The sequence below is a fragment of the Rattus rattus genome, chromosome 11 (genome assembly GCF_011064425.1).
Source record: "Rattus rattus isolate New Zealand chromosome 11, Rrattus_CSIRO_v1, whole genome shotgun sequence".
Lineage (NCBI taxonomy): Eukaryota > Metazoa > Chordata > Mammalia > Rodentia > Muridae > Rattus > Rattus rattus.
In genome coordinates this window covers 17,635,005-17,649,973 of record NC_046164.1, presented here as the reverse complement: position 1 = coordinate 17,649,973, position 14,969 = coordinate 17,635,005, and the positions used below count along the sequence as shown (strand labels likewise).

The window sequence follows — 14,969 nt, the reverse complement described above, 5'->3', positions numbered from 1 at the left end:
CGTCCTTTAGAGCATTGGCTGTTCTTCCAGATGACCAGGTTGGTTCCAGCACCACAGGCAGCTAACAACAGTCCGTAACTCCAGCTGCAGGAAGTCGATGCTCTCCTCTGCCTCCTCTGGAGCCAGACATTCACATGGCACACAGACAGGCATGCAGGCAAAGCACCTATGTGTGCCAAATAAATAAAAGTGTTTAAAACTGGGCTGGTGGGATGGCTCAGTGGTTAAGAGCACTGACTGCTCTTCCAGAGGTCCTGAGTTCAATTCCCAGCAACCACACGGTGGCTCACAACCATCTGTAATGGGATCAGATGACCTCTTCCGGTGTGTCTGAAGACAGTTATAGTGTACTTACATATAATAAATAAATCTTTAAAAAAGATTTAAAACTTTGTTGCCTTGATACAACTTTACATTTCAGTAAAGTAGTTATTGGAAAACACTGCTGTTCAGAAGGGAACATGTCCTTTCATATCATATACAAACTTGTATTTCTGAGAGGAAACTCCCCTTGCCCCCATACCAAAATAGAACCAGAAACTACCAGATGTTTTCATACCTGCCCTCCTCTGTATATATGTATGTAAATCTTTGTTTCCTTTTTTTTTTTTTCCCTTTTTTGAGGCATGAGATCTCATATAGCCCTAGGCTGGCCTTGAATTTGGAGTCTTCCCACCTCAGCTTTGAGAGTGCTAGGATGCAGGTGTGTTCCACTGTGCCTGGGCCTTGCTTACTTCCGTTTAGGGCTTTGCTGATAAATCAAAAGAAATTTGAAGTAGCTATATTAATTTTGGATAAAACAGACTTGAGAGGAAGTTTCCAGGAATAAATACAGTCATGTAGGACAAGGTACAGTCATTCATTTCTTCAAAATGACGTCAGAACTGGAGGACATTAAACATTATCCTAAAATAATAGGGGATAAAGAAATTTCAAGAGAAAATAAAAATGTTGTGGAAAAAATAAGAGCAGTGAAAGGTTAAGAGGCTACTGTTAAATGCTGAAGATGTGTGTCGGAGATAAAGGTAAAGTCACTGGTCAGAGTTTCTAGTGCAGGGAATTAAAGGCTGTCCAGTATAGGCCTAAAGCATATGGAAGATAAGGCACACTATGTAATTGAATATGAGACACTATAGAATTTAATGCAAAGATGTGAAAAAGTCAAAACAAAAAGCAATTTTAGAATTTCATCTATTTTTGAGACAATATACTGTAGCTGAGGTTGGAATCTTGGGGATGAACTCAGGGCACCAGGTTGCATGGTAAGCACTTTTACCTGGTGGCAAACCTGGAGCAGCTGTCATTAGATGCTGTTTGAGGGAACCAGATCTTGTCAATGCCTCTTTGAATGCACAGCATGCAGCTTGTTCAACCTGCCCCTCAAAGGCAGCCTCACTGACAGTATTAGTAACTCACGTTGGCCTCCCTGATTTGGTTTATTCAGACCCACTGAAGGTGTGACACCCACATTGAGAAACTGCTGGAAGCCCTCAAAGATATAGACTTAGTTTTTTTTTTTTTTTTTTTTAAAAAAAAGATTTATTTTATGTATGTGAGCACACTGTCAATCTCTTAACACACACCAGAACAGGGCATTGGATCCCATTACAGATGGTCGTGAGCCACCGTGTGGTTGTTGGGAATTGAACTCAGGACCTCTGGAAGATCAGTCAGTGCTCTTAACCTCTGAGCCATCTCTCCAGCTCTAGACCTAGTTCTTCTAAGTAAATTCTCTATCCCATGATTGTTTCCTTGGGTCCCATATTTCATGTTGCTTGCTTTTCTTAGGGACTTTCCCCTCAGTAACCAGGCCCATCTGGTGTCTTCTGTAATACTATTTCAAAAGGAAAGAATCTAGCAGAGAGGGATTCTGATCTAATGGGTTAAAACCCTGGCCCCATTAGTACTGCTGCTGACAACAAAGGCTGTCTTAGACGTGTCACTGCTTTGTGGAATGGTTTAGTATGTCTAAGAATGTTTTTATACTGTTCTTTTCCTGAATAGAATTTTCACACTAGGGTGAAGTATAAGATGTGGGGAGAGACCACCACTTTTCAGCTTTAAAGGAGAATCTGTGATGAGAGTACGGTCAGAAGTTGGAACAGATTTTTGCGCATGCATTGTTGTTTTAATGTCTGTGATTGAATTGCTATATCTAAACTTAAAGGTGGCTGACATTTTAATCCAGAGGATAGTTTATAGTGCTTAAGCTTTTTCCCATCACATAAGAGTTGAGATCTTAAGATCATACAAGGACGGCATGGCTTGTGATCTTTATGGCTACCTATGTATGTCACACTCATGGGTGTGTGTGCCATGGTACAATCTTTATGGGTACATGTGTCACAAGTTTTGTGTTTGTTTCTCATTACTGTAAGTATATGTGTGCATGTGCTCCCACTCATGGACAGTGCGCCGTGGTACACGTGTGGAGGACAGAGGACACTTTGTGGGGCTTGTTCTCTCCATCTTTTGTGGGAGCTCTAGGCATCCACGAGTGTGTTTTACTGCTGAGACATCTCACTCGTCCACAAGGCCTTTGAAACATTGTTTATCTATGTGTGGTGCACGCCTTTAACCCCAGCACTCAGGCGACAGTGTCAGGTGGATGTTGGTGAGTTTGAGTAAACCCTGATCTGTGTAGTAAGTTCCAGGATAGCCAAGGCCGCTCCCCCCCTCCCCTCCCCCGAGCTGAGGATTGGACCCAGGGCCTCCAGCTTGCTAGGCAAGCGCTCTACCACTGAGCTAAATCCCCAACACCCACATTTGGGTCTTATAGTTGCTTGTGGCTACTGGTGGGACTTAGCCTAGTATGTTCTGCATTGAGCCCTCCCACTCTCTTAGCCATTTTAATGAATTTTGTGCCTTTGAAGCTGGAACCTTTAAAGCACTCTAGTGTATTTAGATTGATAAAAGATCTTGTTGCACAGACCAGGCAGTGGTGGCACATGCCTTTAATCCCAGCCAGCACTTGGGAGGCAGAAAGAGGCAGATTTCTGGAGGCCCATCTGGTCTACGTAGTAAGTTCCAAGACAGCCAAGGATATACAGAGAAACTCTGTCTTGGAAACTCACTCTCTCTCTCTCTCTCTCTCTCTCTCTCTCTCTCTCTCTCTCTCTCTCTCTCTCTCTCTCTCGTCTTAGTCTTGATTGTTCAGGATGCCCATCCATCCTGCTACTCCTTCTTTGGCTTTTTGAATTTTTGACCAAAATCTCAATAAAGAATATCCTTTACAAAGAAAGAAGGAAAAATCCTGATGGAATATACCCGTGTATACACAAGTAGTTTGTGTGTATATATACTTTTAATTGTTTTAGTAGAAGTAAGTTCATTTTGTGTCATAGTTCTCAATGAGGGGTGTCTACAATGGTAAGGCATCATGAGCAGAAGGCCAGAGTAGGAAGCTGAGAGATCACATCTTTATACTTGAACAGCAAACTGAGCACTATATAGATTTTTAAGGTATATGCTAGTGAAATATACGTTTTGTAAGACAACATCCTCTTTGATATTTTGGAGACAAGGTCTCTCTTAGTGGTCCTGATGCTCCTGGAACCAGGAGTAGGCCAGGCTGATGTTGAACTCACAGAGACCTGCCTGCCTTCTGCTTCCTGGGTGCTAGAATTAAGAGTGTGCCCTCAGGCTGGGCTTCACTTTATAGCTTGGAAAGCACTCTTCTGGTTTGTTGGTGTTGGAAGCGCGTAGTAGAAACAAACAGTTCCCAGCCTGGAGCAGAGGTGGCTCATGAGGTATGGGCACTTGCTGTTCCTCTAGACGACCTGAGTTTGGTTCCTAGCGTTTGCATAGCCTCCACAACCGTGTATGACTCCAGTTTCAGGATCTGACATCCTCTTCTGACTTCTGAAGGCAATTGGCATGTGCACGATGTGTGGACATACATGTAGGCAAACATGAAATAAAAAGCAGAAGTTTCAAAGTTGGATGTTAAAGCAATGGTAGCAAAACCAGGTTTCATCCCCATCACCTCAGAGATTTTTAAGGAAAACTTAGCAGTGTCATCAAGTTTGTGCTAATGACTGAAATAAAACTAAACTATGCTTTTTGTCCTTACTCTTAGGTGGCGACAGACAAGGTGGCAGAAAAGCTGAGTTCTACTCTCTCATGGGTGAAGAACACAGTCTCGCACACAGTCAGTCAGATGGCCAGTCAGGTGGCAAGTCCATCAGCCTCACTACATACCACATCCTCATCTACCACACTGTCAACACCAACACAGTCACCATCTTCCCCATCAAAGTTGAGTCCAGACGACTTAGAACTCCTGGCTAAGCTGGAGGAACAAAACAGGTGAGTGCAGCTGTGGCCATTTCTCCTGGTTTATCCTACAACCAAACCACAGTCCAGCTCAAGTGCTCGTTCACACAGAGAGTACTTGTTTCCTGGTCTCTGGTCCTTTGTTCTTCAGAGTTACAGAACAGACACCTTCAGGAATTGCCCGAGGACATGAGTTTAAGACTAAGACAAGCTTTAACTAATAGCACTCTCTAATTCATTTCTTAGCACTCTAGACTCTAAATCCTTCATGAATTTTATGAATTATTAGGGCAAAACTACCATTTTTGTTTACTTTTAGAGCTGGGGAGTGAGCCCCTAGGCCTTGCATGTTAGGCAGACACTCCTCACTGGCCTGTGCTCTCAGTCCTCTTTTTTTACTCTAAACTTTCTAAGTAGTTTCCTTTGGTTAAAATATATAATTCAGTCCAGTGAAGAATCCTATGGAAGGCAAGGCCCCATTCCCATGAGAGTGAGACATTCCTCTGTTAGGAATCCAGACTCTGTTTACTCTGTTATTAAATTTTGAACTCTTTAGAGATGGGTGTCAGTGCAACCCTGTGATCTTAGCACTCAACAAGGCAGGGCCAAAACTCCTAGCTTGAGACCAGCTTGGTCTGTATAGTGAGTTCCAGGACTCTGGACTGTCATCTACTAAAGAAAGGAAGGGACAGCAGCCTTTTGTGTCTGGTCAAGGTATAGTGCTACAGCTTTAAGGGTAAAGGATAAGTTTTAATAGCTTCTTTGATGTGTTAGTAACTCAAACTATTCACATAGTTTTAAAATGTACAGTTTGATTAAGCTCTTTTTTTTGTTTTGTTTTTCTGAGACAAGAGTTTCTCTCTGTAGAAATTGTCTGCTCTTTCTGGCTGTCCTGGAACTCAATCTGTAGACCAGGCTGACTTCGAACTCACAGAGATCCAGCTGCCTCTGCCTGCTGAGTATTGAGATCAAAGGTGTGCGCCACCACCACTACCTGGCTGACAATTGCCCCTGCCGTTTCTTCTTTGATTGTTTTAGTTGATGTCATGTAAACATTAGTTTGGTTAATACATCTGAACCTTTGGCCAAGGTCACGCAGATGTCACTGTTATGGGGTAGAAGGCTGAGAAGTGTCTAAGCAGACTAAAGTGGAGTTAGGACAAGATGGGGTTACCTTCATCACGTTAGTTATGATCAAACATTGTTTCTGAGACTGGGTCTCATGTAGCCCAGGCTAAGGGGATCTTAAACTCCTCATTCTCCTGCTTTTATCTCGTAAGTTCTGTTTCTACAGGGGTGCACTACACACAGCTTATGTGGTGTTGGAGACTGAACCAAGAGCTTCTTGTGTGCCCGGCAAGCACTCTACCAACTGAGTACATCCCTAGGCCATGATCACGGCTTTGAGTTTTAGCCGTTTTAGTAGATATTGATACTGCATGGTTTTATTTGTTTTCTAAGTCTTTTGAGATAAGACCTCTTGTTTGACCTAGAACTTATGTGTAGCCGAGGATGCCTCCATTTCTCAGTTCTGGGGTTGCAGGCATGTGCTACCATGTCTGGCAATGATGCCTTTTTCAAAAAAGAACTATTTACTTTTAAGTGTGTGTTTGTAGGCATATATGTCTGAACATCATGTGTGCCCGGTAGCTGCAGAAGTCAGAAAAGGGTGTTAGGTCCCCAGAACTGGAGTTAAGGTGGTTATGAGTGTCGTATGGGAGCTGGGAACCTGAGCCCTGTGTGAGAACAGCAAGTACTGTTAACTTGTGAGCCGTCTCTCCAGTCCCAGTAGTGCGTGCTGGTTCATTTATGTTTTTCTATGGATGTTAATGTATTCTTTCTACGTTTGTTTGCTGTCTGCACATACCTTTTGCTGTTGCTTTTTGGAGGCAGGGTTTTACTAGGTAGCCTTGACTGACTTGGAGCTCACTATGCAGACCAGGCTGGCCTTGAACTCAGATATTCACCTGCCTCTGTCTCACCAGGGCTAAGAGTAAAGGCAGGTACCATCATGCCTGGATTATCTCTTGATTTTACAAATTTATGTTGTTTGCTCTAGCATATCTTGAGAATTCTTTTTTTTTTTAATTTATTTTTACTTTGTATGTATAGCTGTTCTGCCTGCATCTGTATAATGAGTATCATATGCATGCCTGCTGCCCTTGGAGGCCAGAAGAAGGCATTGGACCCTTGGGACGTGAGTTGCAGATAGTTAAGAGCCACTGTAGGTCCTGGTAATCAGAGTCAGGTTCTCTGGAACAGTGAACAGCTCTGCTCTTAACCGCCGAGTCATCTCTCCAGCTACTGTCCTGAGAATTCTTTGTTTAAGGTACAGATTCTTTCTCAGGAGGTTGATTTTCAGATCTTCCTTTCCCATTGGTGGTTGTCATTCTCCTAAAATATCTTTCGGGGAATAGAAGTTGTGTGCTGTACATGTGTGCATGTATGTATGTGTGTGTACACATGGATGTGGGTGTGTGTTCAGTGTGGATGTAAGTGCATGTCTGGAGGTGGAGGCCAGAGATATAGGCCGAATGTCTTCTCTGTTGCTTTCCACTGTACTTTTTGGGTCAGTTTCTCACTGAACTTGAAGCTCATTGATTATCTGGCTAGCAGGTTCCAGGGTCCTTCCTGTCAAGTGTTCTCCCTTTCTCACTGACCATTGGACTGCAGGCTTGTTCATGGTGCAGAGGACCCAGACGCAGATGTGACCTCATGTTCACACAGGAGGTGCCTTACTGACTGATCTAGCTTCTCAGCACCTACATTCTGACGAAGTACCACCTTAAAGATCCACTTCCATGGATTGTGCATTTAGTGACCAAAGGTCATACAAAGTATCTTCTGTATTTTCTTATAGTTTTACTTTGTTGATGTTGTTAAGAGATGGCACCACACTGGATTGCTAGCTGCCCCCAGACTCCTGGGTTCAAGTGATTTTATTAATTTCCTTGTATGTGATACAAGATCAGAGTTTTGAGAAGTCTTTTAAGATTTTTATTTTATGTGTATGGGTATTTTGCCTGTCTGTCTGTCTGTCATCTGTCTACCACTTATATGCCTGATGCTCACTGAGGCCAAAAGAGAGCTTTGGCTCTCCTGAAACAGTTGTATGGATATTTGTTCTATGGCATCTGTTAAAATAACTTTTTTTTTTTTTTTTTTTTTTTTTTTTTTGAGATGGGGTCTCTCTGCTCTGTAGCTCTGGCTGTTCTGGAACTCCCTATGTGGACTAGGCTGGCTTCCAAGTCCCAGAGATCTGCCTGCCTCTGTCTCCCCAGAGCTGGAATTAAAAGCATGCCCCATACCCAGTTCCTTTCTTTGCTTGATCACTTGCTCTTTTGGTAGTTAATTGGACACTTTAGTTAGACTTCAGTCTCACGTGTGGTATTTGAACGAGAATGGTTCTATAGGCTCAGATATTTCAATGCTTGGTCTCTAAATGGTGGAGCTGTTTTGGTGGGAAAGATTAGATGTGGCCTTGTTGGAGGTGCGTCACTGCCAGTGGGCTTTGAGTTTTCAAAAGCCCATGCCAGGCCCAGCAGAAAGATATATTAAACTTTATAAAAAACAAACAAAAAAAATCCAAATAAAATGTCGTACCTGAAGATCTAGCTTTCTTCCTCTCTTTACCCTGCCACCTTCTCATTTTTCCAATCACTGGTAAGGAAGTCGTGTCGTTTACAAGTCTAAGGTAAAACGTGCTTGGCGTAATTACTGCTACCTGTGACCCCACAGTAGGTGTCTCAGCAGAATGGACCCCATGGAGGCCCCATTCCGTATGTCTGTAACCGTCTGATTTAAGTGGTGGAAAGTGGGAGCAGTGTTGCAGAAACTTAAGATGTAAGACACATGAGAACAGAGTCATGTTCCTCTACATGGTCTCATTGCAGCTATTTCTTTAAAAAGTAAATGTGGCAGCCCAGAAAAACAAGAAGAAATAGTTTAGTGCAATATCAGAGATTTGTTTGAAGAAAGTTAATAATTGATAGACTTAAAGTTGAAATAGGACAGATGTTTTTAGTTTGTGTTAATGTGCTCTTTTTCTTATTAAAAATACAAAGGCACTGGCAGAGATGAATTTAAGGAGGTAAGCTTCAAGTGTGGATGATTTGTTTTAATTCAGTGGGGAAATGTTACTGTTGAAAATGTTACTACCTACTGTGGTATTTACATTTTGGTGTGGCATTCTTGTCTCCTGTTGCTTACCACTTTCCAGTGTGTCACTCGAGGAGACACAACAGTGATGACACAACTGTGACACAACATATGTATACTACATATGTCTTAAAATGTAATTACCATGAATCTTTGGTACCCTAGTTTAAATATCTACCTAACGTCTGTACTGTGTAGTATGTTAGCTGCTAGCCAACAGAGTTGTTGGGTACTTGAAATGTGCCTAGTCTGACTGAGACACACTGTAAGTGTAAACTATGCCAGATTTTGAAGATTTGTTTTGAAAAAAGTCATATATCATCAATTTTAAGAAAACTGAGTACATGTTAGAATGACATTTTCTGTTTTGAAATGACATTCTTTATTGGATAGAGTAAGCTCTGTATGCTGCTGGTTCATGCTTGAAATCCTAGCACTTATAAGGCAGAAGGATCCCTACAAACTCCAGGTCAGCTTGGGGTATAGAGTGAGACCCTATCTCAAAATAAAGAAACTCAAATAAAATAAATTACACAAATCAGATACTTTTTAAATTTTCAAAATGTGGCTGCTGCCTGGAACATTAAAAATTGTGCAAGTAGCTTGCATTGTATTTCTGTTGTACAATCTGGTCTAGATGGTCTACTGTTCATTAAATACTTAAAAAACATCTTACAAAAACAGCTTACCTCAACTTCTGTAGGATACTATATAAAACATCCAGCAAAATTCATTAATGAATGAAAATATTACAAGCAAAACAGATACTTCAAGTCTATGTCAAAACGTATCTTTAAAAAGGATTTATTTTTATTTATTGTGTCTGTTTGCCTGAATGTGTGTGTAAACCTGTAGAGTCCAGAGAAGGCTGAAAAGGGTGTTAGAATCGCTGGACTGGAGTTAGTTATGGTTGTGAGCCAACATGTGTGCTGGGAACTGGACCTGGGTCTTCTGCAAGAACAGCAGGTGCTTTTAACCAGTTAAGCCATCTCTGCAGCCCATTATCTGTCCCTGTGCGTGTGCGTGTGTGTGTAAATTATATAACAGTGCATTAAACATATATACTCACATACATTATAGGAAAGCACTTCATTTGAGTTGGTTTTTTTTTTTCTGAGGTTTTTGTTTCTTCTCTCCTTCAGATGAAGGCAGGATTTTATTTAGAGTCTCAGAGTCTCCCATGGCTGGTCTAGACTCAGCCTCCCAAGTGCTGGGGTTTGAGGCATCCGCCATCACGTCTGGCTGAGTGTTATTTTTTGCTTAGTTTTTGTATAAAGGACTCTTGAACTTCTTGAGCTGTCATCTTATTTTTATTTTTTTAAAAAGATTTCATTTTATGTTTGTGAGTACGCTGAACTGTCTTCAGACACCTAGAGGAGGGCATCAGATCCCATTACAGATGGTTGTGAGCTACTGTGTGGGTGGAGGGAATTGAACTCAGGACCTCTGGAAGAGCAGTCAGCACTCTTTACCGCTGAGCCGTCTCTCCAGCCTGAGCTGTCATTTTAAAGAAACAAGGCAAGGAAGAAGTTGGATTTTCAGACTGGAGAGAGGCGGCCATTTTTACCTTTTTGTGTGTTGTTTTGAGTTGTTTTCTGTGCTAAACTCTTGTGGCTTTTGTTAATTCTATCAACCAGAGAGGAATCTGTATGTGTTGACCTGAAAGCTTGTCTGTCCTCTACCTCAGGCATGTAGTTTTGCTGTGGTCTGAATGTTTGTGACAACAGAATCCTGCGTTGGATTCTAATCTAGAATATAACAAGCAGGTTGAGCCTTTAGGAAGCTCTTTTCTCATGGATGGGATTACTGCCTTTTATAAAAGAGACTTTAGGGGTGGCCTACAGGCACACATGCAGGCAGAATGCTGTATACATAATAAATAAATGCATAAATATTTTTAAAGAGAAACTCTTTAGGGAGCCTTTGGCAGCAGCATCTGTCAGGTGGGTTAGGTGTGAACACACTAACAGAAGCAGCCTTTGGCAGCAGCATCTGTCAGGTGGGTGTGAACACACTAACAGAAGCAGCCTTTGGCAGCAGCATCTGTCAGGTGGGTTAGGTGTGAACACACTAACAGAAGCAGCCTTTGGCAGCAGCATCTGTCAGGTGGGTTAGGTGTGAACACACTAATAGAAGCAGCCTCTGGCAGCAGCATCTGTCAGGTGGGTGTGAACACACTAACAGAAGCAGCCTTTGGCAGCAGCATCTGTCAGGTGGGTTAGGTGTGAACACACTAATAGAAGCAGCCTCTGGCAGCAGCATCTGTCAGGTGGGTGTGAACACACTAATAGAAGCAGCCTCTAGCAGCAGCATCTGTCAGGTGGGTGTGAACACACTAACAGAAGCAGCCTTTGGCAGCAGCATCTGTCAGGTGGGTTAGGTGTGAACACACTAGTAGAAGTCAGGGTTAGTGAGAAATAGCCCTGTCAGGTCTGAATCTTAGTGCTTTGGTTTTGGACTTCCCACCTTCCAGAACTGTGAATAATACATACCTGTTGTTTATAAATTATTTAATTCAGTTTTTTGTTATAGAAGACCCAGATATGTGTCAGTTGTTGTGTTCCCTGATTCTCCACTCCTTACAGGATGGTGAACCCATCTGGTAAAGAGAATAAGTAAGTTTTAGAGGAACTTCTCAGTGGCTACAGATGTTTATCAGTGGTGCTGCACCCCGTTTTCCCAGTTGCCAGGCTCAAGTCTGGGAATTGTTGACATCAGGCACTATGTCCTCTGGCACTGCTGTTGATGTTGAAATGACATGGCTATCGGCCATCTGTTTTGGGCCCTAAATGATTAACCAATTTAACAGTAAGAAACGAGAAGACTTTATTCTAACTATATAGAGTCTATGTATTAAGGCAGTTGTAAATACTCTTTTCTGCATGCCTTATCTAAGTACAGTCCTGTATTACTTAGTGATAGGACAGGTCTAGAAGAGACACTGGGCTTCACTATGTGAGGATGAGTGTTTACACAGACTTGCCTGTTGCTTCTCAGCTGTAATCCTGTATATCCTATTATTATTGTATAACATAATGGCATTGTTAAGACAGTGGTATTTGTATATCTAAACAGAAAAGGGCACACAACATTAACATCAAAGTTAACAACAGTTGTTAGGCTTGTGTATGACACTTACCACACTTACCACATGGACTTGGCAGGCTCTGAGCCACTGAGTGAATGGGAGGACCTGGTATGCTAATGGCTGTGGGCTTTCTACACCCTGTGTATTACTGTGAGTGTGAAGGCCCAGGACATCACACTGCCGTAAGCTTTATTGGCACTGTATATTCGTTCCAGTGGAGTGCTGGGGTGGTGAGTGAGAAGCCTGGAACACTACACTTCTGTAGGCTTTATGCAAATTATAGATTTGTTAAAGGATTCATTATTTAGGTTTTATTTTAAACAAAATCTATGTAGCCCTGACCAGCCTAGTGCTCCCTATACTGACCAGGCTGGCCTTAAACTTGTAGTGCTTTTTCTGCTTCTGCCTCCCATGTGTTACAACTACCAATGTATACTACAGTGTCTGGCTATGCTATGTTAGAGCTACATTTTTTTATTCGAGCTTTTTTTGGGGGAGAGGGGTATTGAGACACTCTCATTACATAGTTCAAGCTGGCCTTGAACTTGTGATCTTCCTCTGTGTGTGTGTGTGTGTGTGTGTGTGTGTGAGTGACAGTGTAAAGATGCATTTTAAAGAACCTGATGCCTAGAGAATATCAGCATGACTGAAGAATGGCTTGGTTTTTACAGTTCTATTAGGACAAGAATGCTGTTTCAGACAAATACAGTTGACATGTCAAATAATGTTTTATTAGAGTATGGGTCAGGGAAGACTTCAAAGAGCTGCATATACAGCACAATTTAAAATATCATGGCTATTCTTTGTGTATTGCAAAGTAATTACATGGACATTTTACACTATGATTGTGCTCTTCTCTGAGTTTGGTCAAAGCTATTCTTTAACTCACCAAATAATGCCTTTTTGTTTTATGCATGTACCTAGGAGTGTCACAAGGTTTTGGTAAAATGCAGCTTAGTTTTATTAACAAACCAAGTTTCTTAAGTTTTATTCCTGGGAGGTTGGATATTCATGAAAATGCCTTTAAGCTCAGGTTTCTACCTTATTTAATAAAATTACTGTAAAAGTATCTTTTTAGCTATAACCTGGAATTTTTTCATAATTTGAAAATGTGACCAATCTAAATGAAATGACAAGGCTGAGGGAAAACTCAATAATTTCAGCTAAATAAGTTCTTAAAAGTAAAAAAAGCCTATTCACACAAAATTTATGTAATGGCTAGAATAATTGGTTTATTACACAGATGCATCATTCTTGACTGTACAAGCCCCAGAGGAGCAATTAGGTCTCTATACACAAGCTTTTTTCATCAAGTTGAATGTCTACCTTTACATCCAAATAGATTAAGCAGTTAATATAATAAAAATAAGAGCTATTAGTGATGAATCAACTGAGAAACCGCAAGTAAACCAAAGAATATGGAGAGAAAGTGTGAAAGAAAATAGGTTGAGTCATCCGTGTGTAAAGGATTTGGGAACAAAGCCAGGCACACTTTATGGACCAATAGTGCCGATCTATTTTTGTTGACCAATTAGACTTTAAAATACAGGAGGTGGGTTGGCTTAGTCTGGTTGGCTTTAATGTTCATTTAAGCTCTAGGTCTTTTGGAATAAAATAAGTACAGGAACATTCATGTTCTTCACCTAGCTTTTCATTCATTTAAACATTTAGCTGTAAATGGCTTCCACTGAAAAGCCATCTCATTGTCTTATAGGTTGGGGACCTTTACCCCTTCTGAGCAGTATCTTGTACCCACCACCCTCACTCACACCTTGTTATCCAGATTTAAGTCAATAAGGAAAACTTTTAATCTCACACCTAGGTTATGCCTGGAGAAGGCCCGTCTGCTAGGAGACAGTGTTGGTACAGAAGCACAGTATTTTTGGTGCGTGCAACATGCAGCAGTACTGTATCAGATGAAGACCGTGCACCAGGGAGGACGAGGCCGGTACATCGTGGGTTCACGGCAAACAGTCAAGTGGGAATCAAAAGGACTTTCTCTTTCAGAGTTCCCCTAGCTTTTATTCGCAGAGGATCCAATAATCTCTTTAGTCACATGGCATACTTCTGAGTCCATTCCCGAGCTGTTCTGTTGTACTTGTCTCTATCTGTTTTGTAGATCTGAGCAATCTCAGGCACTAAGGGATCATCGGGATTGGGATCACACAACAGAGAACTGATGGACAAAAGTACTTTTGAAATAGTTAGTGCTGGAGACCACTGTGACCGAAGAATATCAAGACAAATGCTGCCATTACTGTTAACATTTGGATGATAAATTCTTGTTGTAAATTCAACCTTAGGTGGTTTGAAGGGGTACTCTGTTGGGAAATCAATTGTCAAGAAAAATGCTCCACCCTGGTAGGGACTGTCATTTGGCCCCATGATTGTAGCTTGCCAGTGGAACATATCTTCCCCGACAGGACCTGCTGAACACTGTGCTGGGGGATCCTGCGCCAGGTCGTTCAGTTCCTTGTGGATTCTCTTCAAAGCCATGGTGGAAGGTTGTCTTGGCGGGCCCCTGGTGGAAGGCGGCAGGCACCGACGGCCTGTGGCTGCCTTGTTGGTTTTGGATCAGCCGCAGAAGAGGAGGCAGGCAGTTCTGGCCTGGCCCTGGCAGAATACGCTGAGGGCCGAGGCCCACTCAGCTTCCGGGCCAGCCACCGTGGACACTATCTGCCTTCACATCGGTTGGCGCATCACCCTGTAGCCGCTCTTTTTGTGCTGCCGCAGTAGCTGTCTCTTCTTCCGAGACCTTAGCGTCTGCGGATCCCTCCGCCGGAGCCTCTGCCCAGGGCTCGTGGCAGGCAGCCTGGCTGTAGCGGTACCGCAGACCGACGCAGCTCGGGCAGCTCGGGAGGGTGACCGTTGGTCAGGGATGATGTGATTGGCAGCGTAGTAGGTTTTTTGTTTGTTTGTTTGTTTTGTAGCACCACCATCATCACAAACTCATAATAGGCTGTGTGCTGTAATGTCATGATGGCAGCTGTTACCAGGTTACCAAATCTTACCTTGGGCTCACTTTCTCACTTTGAACAAACTACTGACGGCTGCGGTTCACTGGGAAGAGTCTTGATGTGTCAAGTATTCCACAACGTGTCAAATCTCAGACAGAAGGAACTTTTTATTTCTTAATTTTTTAAGAGAATTTTAATTTTTATAATTAGAACTTTTGAGAAGAGCATCCTAAAATTTTCTAGAATATAAAAGAAACGAGAAAGCAGCTTTATTGTTCATACCTCTTCTTTTTACAAAGTCTGTTAAAAAATAACCTCTCACTAAGTAAATCATATCACTTTAAAACACATTTGCAAAGTTTACAGTAATAAAAGGGGGCTCTCTGTATTCATTCCTAGTCCCACATTTACACCTTCTTTCTTTCTTACTTTAGGAAACAGTTGAGTAAAAACAAACCAGAATAAACAATCGCAAAATTAAAAAGCACAAG

At 42.0% G+C, this 14,969-nt stretch overlaps 2 protein-coding genes across 8 annotated transcripts in view; one reads left to right on the top strand and one right to left on the bottom strand.

Moving 5' to 3' along the window:
* The window catches only part of Evi5 (ecotropic viral integration site 5), a 157,703-nt gene that overhangs the window by 26,793 nt on the left and 115,941 nt on the right, over positions 1 to 14,969 (top strand). For all 7 annotated transcript variants that reach the window (XM_032917016.1, XM_032917013.1, XM_032917015.1 and 4 more), the window contains one exon: positions 4,079 to 4,308. In XM_032917016.1, coding sequence (XP_032772907.1) covers positions 4,079 to 4,308 — 230 coding nt within the window. Of the gene's footprint in view, positions 1 to 4,078; positions 4,309 to 14,969 lie in introns of those variants that run through there.
* On the bottom strand, positions 12,728 to 14,376 carry LOC116912828 (ubiquitin-conjugating enzyme E2 D2B). The gene has a single exon (XM_032917017.1). It carries the CDS (start codon positions 14,015 to 14,017, stop codon positions 13,574 to 13,576), a length of 444 nt encoding a protein of 147 aa, XP_032772908.1. The 5' UTR covers positions 14,018 to 14,376; the 3' UTR covers positions 12,728 to 13,573.